Source organism: Chiloscyllium plagiosum, unplaced genomic scaffold (genome assembly GCF_037043375.1).
Source record: "Chiloscyllium plagiosum isolate Xiang-an unplaced genomic scaffold, Cpla_swu_hap1 HiC_scaffold_152, whole genome shotgun sequence".
NCBI classification, from domain to species: Eukaryota; Metazoa; Chordata; class Chondrichthyes; order Orectolobiformes; family Hemiscylliidae; genus Chiloscyllium; species Chiloscyllium plagiosum.
The window spans coordinates 46,279-61,050 of NW_028270291.1; the positions used below are offsets into that span (position 1 = coordinate 46,279).

The 14,772-nt window shown below is 47.6% G+C and overlaps 1 protein-coding gene across 5 annotated transcripts in view; it reads left to right on the forward strand.

Moving 5' to 3' along the window:
- LOC148133970 (uncharacterized) overlaps positions 1-14,772 on the forward strand; it is a 151,199-nt gene that overhangs the window by 19,663 nt on the left and 116,764 nt on the right. For all 5 annotated transcript variants that reach the window (XR_015755984.1, XM_087985718.1, XM_087985719.1 and 2 more), the window contains 2 exons: positions 5,082-5,169; positions 5,327-5,437. Coding sequence is in view for 4 of the 5 variants with exons in the window: in XM_087985718.1 (XP_087841844.1) it covers positions 5,082-5,169; positions 5,327-5,437 (199 nt within the window). In the remaining variant the exon portion in view is untranslated. The remainder of the gene's footprint in view (positions 1-5,081; positions 5,170-5,326; positions 5,438-14,772) is intronic.

Below are 14,772 nucleotides of genomic sequence, written 5' to 3' on the forward strand. Positions count from 1 at the left end.
GGTGTTAATATTTACAGGGTCCCCCCCCAGGGGGTGTGGGTGTTAATATTTACAGGGTCCCCCCCCAGGGGGTAGTGGGTGTTAATATTTACAGGGTCCTCCCCGGGGGGGGGGGAGTGGGTGTTAATATTTACAGGGTCCCCCCAGGGGGGAGTGTGTGTTAATATTTACAGGGTCCCCCCCAGGGGGTTGTGGGTGTTAATATTTACAGGGTCCCCCCCGGGGGGGAGTGTGTGTTAATATTTACAGGGTCCCCCCTGGGGGGGTGTGGGTGTTAATATTTACAGGGTCCCCCCCGGGGGGGAGTGGGTGTTAATATTTACAGGGTCCCCCCCGGGGGGGGGGGGGAGTGGGTTTTAATATTTACAGGGTCCCCCCGGGGGGGAGTGTGTGTTAATATTTACAGGGTCCCCCCCGGGGGGGTGTGGGTGTTAATATTTACAGGGTCCCCCCCGGGGGGGAGTGTGTGTTAATATTTACAGGGTGTCCCGGGGGGGAGTGTGTGTTAATATTTACAGGGTCCCCCCGGGGGGATTGGGTGTTAATATTTACAGGGTCCCCCCCGGGGGGGAGTGTGTGTTAATATTTACAGGGTCCCCCCCGGGGGGGAGTGGGTGTTAATATTTACAGGGTCCCCCTGGGGGGGAGTGGGTGTTAATATTTACAGGGTCCCCCCGGGGGGGGAGTGCGTGTTAATATTTACAGGGTCCCCCCGGGGGGGGAGTGCGTGTTAATATTTACAGGGTCCCCCCCAGGGGGAGTGGGTGTTAATATTTACAGGGTCCCCCCGGGGGGGGAGTGCGTGTTAATATTTACAGGGTCCCCCCGGGGGGGGAGTGCGTGTTAATATTTACAGGGTCCCCCCGGGGGGGAGTGCGTGTTAATATTTACAGGGTCCCCCCAGGGGGGGAGTGTGTGTTAATATTTACAGGGTCCCCCCCCAGGGGTGAGTGGGTGTTAATATTTACAGGGTCCTCCCCGGGGGGGGGGAGTGGGTGTTAATATTTACAGGGTCCCCCCAGGGGGGAGTGTGTGTTAATATTTACAGGGTCCCCCCCAGGGGGGGAGTGTGTGTTAATATTTACAGGGTCCCCCCGGGGGGGTAGTGGGTGTTAATATTTACAGGATCCCCCCCCAGGGGGAGAGTGTGTGTTAATATTTACAGGGTCTCCCCGGGGGGGGGAGTGGGTGTTAATATTTACAGGGTCCCCCCCGGGGGGGGGAGTGGGTGTTAATATTTACAGGGTCTTCCCCGGGGGGGGGAGTGGGTGTTAATATTTACAGGGCCCCCCCCAGGGGTGAGTGGGTGTTAATATTTACAGGGTCCCCCCCAGGGGGGGGAGTGCGTGTTAATATTTACAGGGTCCCCCGCCCAGGGGGGGGGGTGTGTGTTAATATTTACAGGGTCCCCCCCGGGGGGGGGAGTGGGTGTTAATATTTACAGGGTCCCCCCCGGGGGGGGGAGTGGGTGTTAATATTTACAGGGTCTTCCCCGGGGGGGGGAGTGGGTGTTAATATTTACAGGGTCCCCCCCCGGGGGGGAGTGTGTGTTAATGTTTACAGGGTCCCCCCCCAGGGGGAGAGTGTGTGTTAATATTTACAGGGTCCCCCCCGGGGGGGGGAGTGGGTGTTAATATTTACAGGGTCCCCCCCGGGGGGGGGATTGGGTGTTAATATTTACAGGGTCCTCCCCCAGGGGGGAGTGGGTGTTAATATTTACAGGGTCCCCCCCCAGGGGGGAGTGGGTGTTAATATTTACAGGGTCCCCCCCCAGGGGGGAGTGGGTGTTAATATTTACAGGGTCCCCCCCGGGGTGGGAGTGGGTGTTAATATTTACAGGGTCCCCCCCGGGGGGGAGTGTGTGTTAATATTTACAGGGTCCCCCCCCAGGGGGAGAGTGTGTGTTAATATTTACAGGGTCCCCCCCGGGGGGGAGTGTGTGTTAATATTTACAGGGTCCCCCCGGGGGGGGAGTGGGTGTTAATATTTACAGGGTGTCCCGGGGGGGTAGTGGGTGTTAATATTTACAGGATCCCCCCCCAGGGGGAGAGTGTGTGTTAATATTTACAGGGTCTCCCCGGGGGGGGGGAGTGGGTGTTAATATTTACAGGGTCTTCCCCGGGGGGGGGAGTGGGTGTTAATATTTACAGGGCCCCCCCCAGGGGTGAGTGGGTGTTAATATTTACAGGGTCCCCCCCAGGGGGGGGAGTGCGTGTTAATATTTACAGGGTCCCCCGCCCAGGGGGGGGGGTGTGTGTTAATATTTACAGGGTCCCCCCCGGGGGGGGGAGTGGGTGTTAATATTTACAGGGTCCCCCCCGGGGGGGAGTGGGTGTTAATATTTACAGGGTCTTCCCCGGGGGGGGGAGTGTGTGTTAATATTTACAGGGTCCCCCCCAGGGGGAGAGTGGGTGTTAATATTTACAGGGTCCGCCCCGGGGGGGGGGGAGTGGGTGTTAATATTTACAGGGTACCCCCAGGGGGTGAGTGGGTGTTAATATTTACAGGGTCCCCCCCAGGGGGGGAGTGTGTGTTAATATTTACAGGGTCCCCCCCAGGGGGAGAGTGGGTGTTAATATTTACAGGGTCCCCAGCCCAGGGGGGGAGTGGGTGTTAATATTTACAGGGTCCCCCACGGGGGGGGGTGAGTGGGTGTTAATATTTACAGGGTCCTCCCCGGGGGGGGGGGGAGTGGGTGTTAATATTTACAGGGTCCCCCCCAGGGGGGGGGGAGTGGGTGTTAATATTTACAGGGTCCCCCACGGGGGGGGGGGAGTGGGTGTTAATATTTACAGGGTCCCCCCAGGGGGGAGTGGGTGTTAATATTTACAGGGTCCCCCCCCGGGGGGGAGTGGGTGTTAATATTTACAGGGTCCCCCCCAGGGGGGAGTGTGTGTTAATATTTACAGGGTCCCCCGCCCAGGGGGGGAGTGTGTGTTAATATTTACAGGGTCCCTCCCGGTGGGGGAGTGTGTGTTAATATTTACAGGGTCCCCCCCCGGGGGGGAGTGGGTGTTAATATTTACAGGGTCCCCCCCAGGGGTGAGTGGGTGTTAATATTTACAGGGTCCCCAGCCCAGGGGGGGAGTGGGTGTTAATATTTACAGGGTCCCCCACGAGGGGGGGTGAGTGGGTGTTAATATTTACAGGGTCCCCCCGGGGGGGGGATTGGGTGTTAATATTTACAGGGTCCCCCCCCGGGGGGGAGTGTGTGTTAATATTTACAGGGTCCCCCCCAGGGGTGAGTGGGTGTTAATATTTACAGGGTCCCCCCCAGGGGTGAGTGGGTGTTAATATTTACAGGGTCCCCCACGGGGGGGGGTGAGTGGGTGTTAATATTTACAGGGTCCCCAGCCCAGGGGGAGAGTGGGTGTTAATATTTACAGGGTCCCCCACGGGGGGGGGTGAGTGGGTGTTAATATTTACAGGGTCCCCCCCCAGGGGGGGAGTGGGTGTTAATATTTACAGGGTCCTCCCCGGGGGGGGGGAGTGTGTGTTAATATTTACAGTTTCCCCCCCCGGGGGGGTGTGTGTTAATATTTACAGGGTCCCCCCCGGGGGGGGGGGGGGAGTGGGTGTTAATATTTACAGGGTCCCCCCCCCCGGGGGGGTGTGTGTTAATATTTACAGGGTCCCCCCCGGGGTGGGAGTGTGTGTTAATATTTACAGGGTCCCCCTGGGGGGGTGGAGTGGGTGTTAATATTTACAGGGTCCCCCCCCGGGGGGGAGTGGGTGTTAATATTTACAGGGTCCCCCTGGGGGGGTGGAGTGGGTGTTAATATTTACAGGGTCCCCCCCCGGGGGGGAGTGGGTGTTAATATTTACAGGGTCCCCCCCCAGGGGGGAGTGGGTGTTAATATTTACAGGGTCCCCCTCGGGGGGAGAGTGGGTGTTAATATTTACAGGGTGTCCCGGGGGGGGAGTGTGTGTTAATGTTTACAGGGACCCCACCGAGGGGGGAGTGGGTGTTAATATTTACAGGGTCCCCCCCGGGGGGGGGAGTGGGTGTTAATATTTACAGGGTCCCCAGCCCAGGGGGGGAGTGGGTGTTAATATTTACAGGGTCTCCCCGGAGGGGGGGGGGAGTGTGTGTTAATATTTACAGGGTCTCCCCGGGGGGGTAGTGGGTGTTAATATTTACAGGGTCTCCCCGGAGGGGGGGGGGGGGAGTGCGTGTTAATATTTACAGGGTCTCCCCGGGGGGGGGGGAGTGGGTGTTAATATTTACAGGGTGTCCCGGGGGGGAGTGTGTGTTAATATTTACAGGGTCCCCCCAGGGGGGAGTGCGTGTTAATGTTTACAGGGTCCCCCCGGGAGGGAGTGGGTATAATATTTACAGGGTCCCCAGCCCAGGGGGGGAGTGTGTGTTAATATTTACAGGGTGTCCCGGGGGGGGGGGGAGTGTGTGTTAATATTTACAGGGTGTCCCGGGGGGGGGGGGAGTGTGTGTGAATATTTACAGGGTCCCCCGCCCAGGGGGGGAGTGGGTGTTAATATTTACAGGGTGTCCCGGGGGGGAGTGGGTGTTAATATTTACAGGGTCCCCCGGGGGGGGCGATTGGGTGTTAATGTTTACAGGGTGTCCCGGGGGGGGGAGTGGGTGTTAATATTTACAGGGTCCCCCGGGGGGAGCGATTGGGTGTTAATGTTTACAGGGTGTCCCGGGGGGGGGAGTGGGTGTTAATATTTACAGGGTCCCCCCTGGGGGTGGAGTGGCTGTTAATATTTACAGGGTGTCCCGGGGGGGAGTGGGTGTTAATATTTACAGGGTCCCCCCTGGGGGTGGAGTGGGTGTTAATATTTACAGGGTCCCTCCTGGGGGTGTGAGTGGGTGTTAATATTTACAGGGTCCCCCTGGGAGAGTGGGTGTTAATATTTACAGGGTCCCCCTGGGAGAGTGGGTGTTAATATTTACAGGGTCCCCCTGGGAGAGTGGGTGTTAATATTTACAGGGTATCCCGGGGGGAGTGGGTGATAATATTTACAGGGTGTCCCCATCCGGGGGTAGTGGGTGTTAATATTTACTCTGTCTGATTGATGTGTTTACAGAAAATTGATTGAACTTTCATCGTCTCTTGCAGTTCCACGCGTGCTTAAAAATTACGCTTTTGTCACGTTGATATTAGTGACGTTCGTGACTTCTGTCATCATGATCATTCGCGTTTTAAGGTAAATCCGCGAGCTTTACTCTGTATCTAACCCCCTGTCCCTGCGTGTGGGGATGGTGGCGGGAGGGCAGCAGGAGAGGGGGAGCATTGCCTTGTATTTAATCCCGTTCCATCCCAGTCCCGGGAGTGTATGAATAACTTCATTGATTTGTCCACAGGCAGCCAGGGAGCCGACTCCCAGGATTAGGTAACATGCAGGGGGCAGAGAGTGGAGGGAGGAACGATATCTCAGAGCCTGCGAGTGCTGTTCCATCTCAGAGCCATTTCAGGTGAGAAAACACGACACCGCATGACAGCTACAGGGGCTGCGGGTCTCTGTAACACACACAGGGACTGCTGTTCACTATAATACACACAGGGACTGCTGTTCACTATAATACACACAGGGACTGCTGTTCTCTATAATACACACAGGGACTGCTGTTCACTATAATACACACAGGGACTGCTGTTCACTATAATACACACAGGGACTGCTGTTCACTATAATACACACAGGGACTGCTGTTCACTATAATATACACAGGGACTGCTGTTCACTATAATACACACAGGGACTGCTGTTCACTATAATATACACAGGGACTGCTGTTCACTATAATACACACAGGGACTGCTGTTCACTGTAATACACACAGGGTCTGCTGTTCACTATAATATACACAGGGACTGCTGTTCACTATAATACACACAGGGACTGCTGTTCACTATAATACACACAAGGACTGCTGTTCACTATAATACACACAGGGACTGCTGTTCACTATAATACACACAGGGACTGCTGTTCACTATAATATACACAGGGACTGCTGTTCACTATAATATACACAGGGACTGCTGTTCACTATAATACACACTGGGACTGCTGTTCACAAAAATACACACTGGGACTGCTGTTCACTATAATATACACAGGGACTGCTGTTCACTATAATACACACAGGGACTGCTGTTCACTATAATATACACAGGGACTGCTGTTCACTATAATACACACAGGGACTGCTGTTCACTATAATACACACAGGGACAGCTGTTCACTATAATACACACAGGGACTGCTGTTCACTATAATACACACAGGGACTGCTGTTCACTATAATGCACACAGGGACTGCTGTTCACTATAATACACACAGGGACTGCTGTTCACTATAATACACACAGGGACTGCTGTTCACTATAATACACACAGGGACTGCTGTTCACTATAATATACACAAGGACTGCTGACACTATAATACACACAGGGACTGCTGTTCACTATAATACACACAGGGACTGCTGTTCACTATAATATACACAGGGACTGCTGTTCACTATAATACACACAGGGACTGCTGTTCACTATAATACACACAGGGACTGCTGTTCTCTATAATACACACAGGGACTGCTGTTCACTATAATATACACAGGGACTGCTGTTCACTATAATACACACAGGGACTGCTGTTCACTATAATACACACAGGGACTGCTGTTCTCTATAATACACACAGGGACTGCTGTTCACTATAATATACACAGGGACTGCTGTTCACTATAATATACACAAGGACTGCTGACACTATAATACACACAGGGACTGCTGTTCACTATAATACACACAGGGACTGCTGTTCACTATAATATACACAGGGACTGCTGTTCACTATAATACACACAGGGGCTGCTGTTCACTATAATACACACAGGGACTGCTGTTCACTATAATATACACAGGGACTGCTGTTCACTATAATACACAGAGGGACTGCTGTTCACTATAATATACACAGGGACTGCTGTTGTCTATAATACACACAGGGACTGCTGTTCACTATAATATACACAGGGACTGCTGTTCACTATAATACACACAGGGACTGCTGTTCTCTATAATACACACAGGGGCTGCTGTTCTCTTTAATACACACAGGGACTGCTGTTCACTATAATACACACAGGGACTGCTGTTCACTATAATACACACAGGGACTGCTGTTCACTATAATATACACAGGGGCTGCTGTTCACTATAATATACACAGGGACTGCTGTTCACTATAATACACACAGGGGCTGCTGTTCACTATAATACACACAGGGACTGCTGTTCACTATAATATACACAGGGACAGCTGTTCACTATAATACACTCAGGGACTGCTGTTCACTATAATATACACAGGGACTGCTGTTCTCTATAATACACACAGGGACTGCTGTTCTCTATAATACACACAGGCACTGCTGTTCTCTATAATACACACAGGGGCTGCTGTTCTCTTTAATACACACAGGGACTGCTGTTCACTATAATATACACAGGGACTGCTGTTCACTATAATACACACAGGGACTGCTGTTCACTATAATACACACAGGGGCTGCTGTTCACTATAATACACACAGGGACTGCTGTTCACTATAATACACACAGGGACAGCTGTTCACTATAATATACACAGGGACTGCTGTTCTCTATAATACACACAGGGACTGCTGTTCTCTATAATACACACAGGGACTGCTGTTCACTATAATATACACAGGGACTGCTGTTCACTATAATACACACAGGGACTGCTGTTCTCTATAATACACACAGGGGCTGCTGTTCTCTTTAATACACACAGGGACTGCTGTTCACTATAATATACACAGGGACTGCTGTTCACTATAATACACACAGGGACTGCTGTTCTCTATAATATACACAGGGACTGCTGTTCACTATAATATACACAGGGACTGCTGTTCACTATAATACACACAGGGACTGCTGTTCTCTATAATATACACAGGGACTGCTGTTCACTATAATACACACAGGGACTGCTGTTCTCTATAATATACACAGGGACTGCTGTTCACTATAATATACACAGGGACTGCTGTTCACTATAATACACACAGGGACTGCTGTTCACTATAATACACACAGGGACTGCTGTTCACTATAATACACACAGGGACTGCTGTTCACTATAATGCACACAGGGACTGCTGTTCACTATAATATACACAGGGACTGCTGTTCACTATAATACACACAGGGACTGCTGTTCACTATAATACACACAGGGACTGCTGTTCACTATAATACACACAGGGACTGCTGTTCACTATAATATACACAGGGACTGCTGTTCACGAGAATACACACAGGGACTGCTGTTCACTATAATATACACAGGGTCTGCTGATCACTATAATACACACAGGGACTGCTGTTCACTATAATACACACAGGGACTGCTGTTCTCTATAATACACACAGGGTCTGCTGTTCACTATGATACACACAGGGGGTGCTGTTCTCTATAATATACACAGGGACTGCTGTTCTCTATAATACACACAGGGACTGCTGTTCACTATAATACACACAGGGACTGCTGTTCACTATAATACACACAGGGACTGCAGTTCACTATAATATACACAGGGACTGCTGTTCACTATAATACACACAGGGACTGCTGTTCACTGTAATACACACAGGGTCTGCTGTTCACTATAATATACACAGGGACTGCTGTTCACTATAATACACACAGGGACTGCTGTTCACTATAATACACACAAGGACTGCTGTTCACTATAATACACACAGGGACTGCTGTTCACTATAATACACACAGGGACTGCTGTTCACTATAATATACACAGGGACTGCTGTTCACTATAATACACACAGGGACTGCTGTTCACTGTAATACACACAGGGTCTGCTGTTCACTATAATATACACAGGGACAGCTGTTCACTATAATACACACAGGGACTGCTGTTCACTATAATACACACAAGGACTGCTGTTCACTATAATACACACAGGGTCTGCTGTTCACTATAATATACACAGGGACTGCTGTTCACTATAATACACACAAGGACTGCTGTTCACTATAATACACACAGGGACTGCTGTTCACTATAATACACACAGGGACTGCTGTTCACTATAATATACACAGGGACTGCTGTTCACTATAATATACACAGGGACTGCTGTTCACTATAATACACACAGGGACTGCTGTTCACTATAATACACACTGGGACTGCTGTTCACTATAATACACACAGGGACTGCTGTTCTCTATAATACACACAGGGACTGCTGTTCACTATAATATACACAGGGACTGCTGTTCACTATAATACACACAAGGACTGCTGTTCACTATAATACACACAGGGACTGCTGTTCACTATAATACACACAGGGACTGCTGTTCACTATAATATACACAGGGACTGCTGTTCACTATAATATACACAGGGACTGCTGTTCACTATAATACACACTGGGACTGCTGTTCACTACAGTACACACAGGGACTGCTGTTCTCTATAATACACACAGGGACTGCTGTTCACGATAATATACACAGGGACTGCTGTTCACTATAATATACACACAGGGACTGCTGTTCTCTATAATACACACAGGGACTGCTGTTCACTATAATACACACAGGGACTGCTGTTCTCCATAATACACACAGGGACTGCTGTTCACTATAATAGACACAGGGACTGCTGTTCACGACAATATACACAGGGACTGCTGTTCACAATAATACACACAGGGACTGCTGTTCTCTATAATACACACAGGGACTGCTGTTCTCTATAATACACACAGGGACTGCTGTTCACTATAATACACACAGGGACTGCTGTTCTCTATAATACACACAGGGACTGCTGTTCTCTATAATACACACAGGGACTGCTGTTCACTATAATACACACAGGGACTGCTGTTCTCCATAATACACACTGGGACTGCTGTTCACTGTAATACACACAGGGACTGCTGTTCACTATAATATACACAGGGACTGCTGTTCACTATAATATACACAGGGACTGCTGTTCACTATAATACACACAGGGACTGCTGTTCACTATAATACACACAGGGACTGCTGTTCTCTATAATACACACAGGGACTGCTGTTCACTATAATATACACAGGGACTGCTGTTCACTATAATACACACAGGGACTGCTGTTCACTATAATACACACAGGGACTGCTGTTCACTATAATGTACACAGGGACTGCTGTTCACTATAATATACACAGGGACTGCTGTTCACTATAATATACACATGGACTGCTGTTCACTATAATACACACAGGGACTGCTGTTCACTTTTATACACACAGGGACTGCTGTTCACTATAATACACACAGGGACTGCTGTTCACTATAATGTACACAGGGACTGCTGTTCACTATAATATACACAGGGACTGCTGTTCACTATAATACACACAGGGACTGTTGTTCACTATAATATACACAGGGACTGCTGTTCACTATAATATACACAGGCACTGCTGTTCACTATAATATACACAGGGACTGCTGTTCACTATAATATACACAGGGACTGCTGTTCACTATAATACACACAGGGACTGCTGTTCACTATAATACACACAGGGACTGCTGTTCACTATAATACACACAGGGACTGCTGTTCTCTATAATACACAGAGGGACTGCTGTTCACTAAAATATACACAGGGACTGCTGTTCACTATAATACACACAGGGACTGCTGTTCACTATAATACACACAGGGACTGCTGTTCACTATAATATACACAGGGACTGTTGTTCACTATAATACACACTGGGACTGCTGTTCACTATAATACACACAGGGACTGCCATTCTCTATAATACACACAGGGACTGCTGTTCTCTATAATACACAGAGGGACTGCTGTTCATTATAATACACACAGGGACTGCTGTTGTCTATAATACACACAGGGACTGCTGTTCACTATAATACACACAGGGACTGCTGTTCACTATAATATACACAGGGACTGCTGTTCACTATAATACACAGAGGGACTGCTGTTCTCTATAATACAAACAGGGACGACTGTTCACTATAATACACAGAGGGACTGCTGTTCACTATAATATACACAGGGACTGCTGTTCACTATAATATACACAGGGACTGCTGTTCTCTACAATATACACAGGGACTGCTGTTCACTATAATACACACAGGGACTGCTGTTCACTATAATACACACAGGGTCTGCTGTTCACTATAATTTACACAGGGACTGCTGTTCTCTATAATACACACAGGGTCTGCTGTTCACTATGATACACACAGGGGGTGCTGTTCTCTATAATATACACAGGGACTGCTGTTCTCTATAATACACACAGGGACTGCTGTTCACTATAATACACACAGGGACTGCTGTTCACTATAATACACACAGGGACTGCTGTTCACTATAATATACACAGGGACTGCTGTTCACTATAATTCACACAGGGACTGCTGTTCACTGTAATACACACAGGGTCTGCTGTTCACTATAATATACACAGGGACTGCTGTTCACTATAATACACACAGGGACTGCTGTTCACTATAATACACACAAGGACTGCTGTTCACTATAATACACACAGGGACTGCTGTTCACTATAATACACACAGGGACTGCTGTTCACTATAATATACACAGGGACTGCTGTTCACTATAATACACACAGGGACTGCTGTTCACTGTAATACACACAGGGTCTGCTGTTCACTATAATATACACAGGGACAGCTGTTCACTATAATACACACAGGGACTGCTGTTCACTATAATACACACAAGGACTGCTGTTCACTATAATACACACAGGGTCTGCTGTTCACTATAATATACACAGGGACTGCTGTTCACTATAATACACACAAGGACTGCTGTTCACTATAATACACACAGGGACTGCTGTTCACTATAATACACACAGGGACTGCTGTTCACTATAATATACACAGGGACTGCTGTTCACTATAATATACACAGGGACTGCTGTTCTCTATAATACACACAGGGACTGCTGTTCACTATAATACACACTGGGACTGCTGTTCACTATAATACACACAGGGACTGCTGTTCTCTATAATACACACAGGGACTGCTGTTCACTATAATACACACAGGGACTGCTGTTCACTATAATATACACAGGGACTGCTGTTCACTATAATACACACAAGGACTGCTGTTCACTATAATACACACAGGGACTGCTGTTCACTATAATACACACAGGGACTGCTGTTCACTATAATATACACAGGGACTGCTGTTCACTATAATATACACAGGGACTGCTGTTCACTATAATACACACTGGGACTGCTGTTCACTACAATACACACAGGGACTGCTGTTCTCTATAATACACACAGGGACTGCTGTTCACGATAATATACACAGGGACTGCTGTTCACTATAATATACACACAGGGACTGCTGTTCTCTATAATACACACAGGGACTGCTGTTCACTATAATACACACAGGGACTGCTGTTCTCCATAATACACACAGGGACTGCTGTTCACTATAATAGACACAGGGACTGCTGTTCACGACAATATACACAGGGACTGCTGTTATCTATAATACACACTGGGACTGCTGTTCACTGTAATACACACAGGGACTGCTGTTCACTATAATACACACAGGGACTGCTGTTCTCTATAATACACACAGGGACTGCTGTTCACTATAATATACACAGGGACTGCTGTTCACTGTAATACACACAGGGACTGCTGTTCTCTATAATACACACAGGGACTGCTGTTCACTATAATACACACAGGGACTGCTGTTCATGATAATATACACAGGGACTGCTGTTCACTATAATATACACACAGGGACTGCTGTTCTCTATAATACACACAGGGACTGCTGTTCACTATAATACACACAGGGACTGCTGTTCACTATAATATACACAGGGACTGCTGTTCTCTATAATACACACAGGGACTGCTGTTCACTACAATACACACAGGGACTGCTGTCCTCTATCATACACATAGTGACTGCTGTTCACTCTAATACACACAGGGACTGCTGTTCACTATAATATACACAGGGACTGCTGTTCAATATAATATACACAGGGACTGCAGTTCACTATAATACACACAGGGACTGCTGTTCTCTATAATAAACACAGGGACTGCTGTTCACTATAATACACACAGGGACTGCTGTTCACTATAATACACACAGGGACTGCTGTTCACTATAAAACACACAGGGACTGCTGTTCACTATAATGTACACAGGGACTGCTGTTCACTATAATATACACAGGGACTGCTGTTTACTATAATATACACAGGGACTGCTGTTCACTATAATACACACAGGGACTGCTGTTGACTATAATATACACAGGGACTGCTGTTCACTATAATATACACAGGGACTGCTGTTCACTATAATACACGCACGGACTGCTGTTCAATATAATACACACAGGGACTGCTGTTCACTATAATACACACAGGGACTGCTGTTCACTATAATACACACAGGGACTGCTGTTCACTATAATGTACACAGGGACTGCTGTTCACTATAATATACACAGGGACTGCTGTTCACTATAATATACACATGGACTGCTGTTCACTATAATACACACAGGGACTGCTGTTCACTTTTATACACACAGGGACTGCTGTTCACTATAATACACACATTGACTGCTGTTCACTATAATGTACACAGGGACTGCTGTTCACTATAATATACACAGGGACTGCTGTTCACTATAATACACACAGGGACTGTTGTTCACTATAATATACACAGGGACTGCTGTTCACTATAATATACACAGGGACTGCTGTTCACTATAATATACACAGGGACTGCTGTTCACTATAATACACACAGGGACTGCTGTTCACTATAATACACACAGGGACTGCTGTTCTCTATAATACACACAGGGACTGCTGTTCTCTATAATACACAGAGGGACTGCTGTTCATTATAATACACACAGGGACTGCTGTTGTCTATAATACACACAGGGACTGCTGTTCACTATAATACACAGAGGGACTGCTGTTCTCTATAATACAAACAGGGACGACTGTTCACTATAATACACAGAGGGACTGCTGTTCACTATAATATACACAGGGACTGCTGTTCACTATAATATACACAGGGACTGCTGTTCTCTACAATATACACAGGGACTGCTGTTCACTATAATACACACAGGGACTGCTGTTCACTATAATACACACAGGGACTGCTGTTCACTATAATATACACAGGGACTGCTGTTCTCTACAATATACACAGGGACTGCTGTTCACTATAATACACACAGGGACTGCGGTTCACTATAATATACACAGGGACTGCTGTTCACTATAATACACACAGGGACTGCTGTTCTCTATAATACAAACAGGGACTACTGTTCACTATAATACACACAGGGACTGCTGTTCACTACAATATACACAGGGACTGCTGTTCACTATAATATACACAGGGACTGCTGTTCACTATAATATACACAGGGACTGCTGTTCTCTATAATACAAACAGGGACTGCTGTTCACTATAATATACACAGGGACTGCTGTTCACTATAATATACACAGGGACTACTGTTCTCTATAATACAAACAGGGACTACTGTTCACTACAATATACACAGGGACTGCTGTTCACTATAATATACACAGGGACTGCTGTTCACTATAATACACACAGGG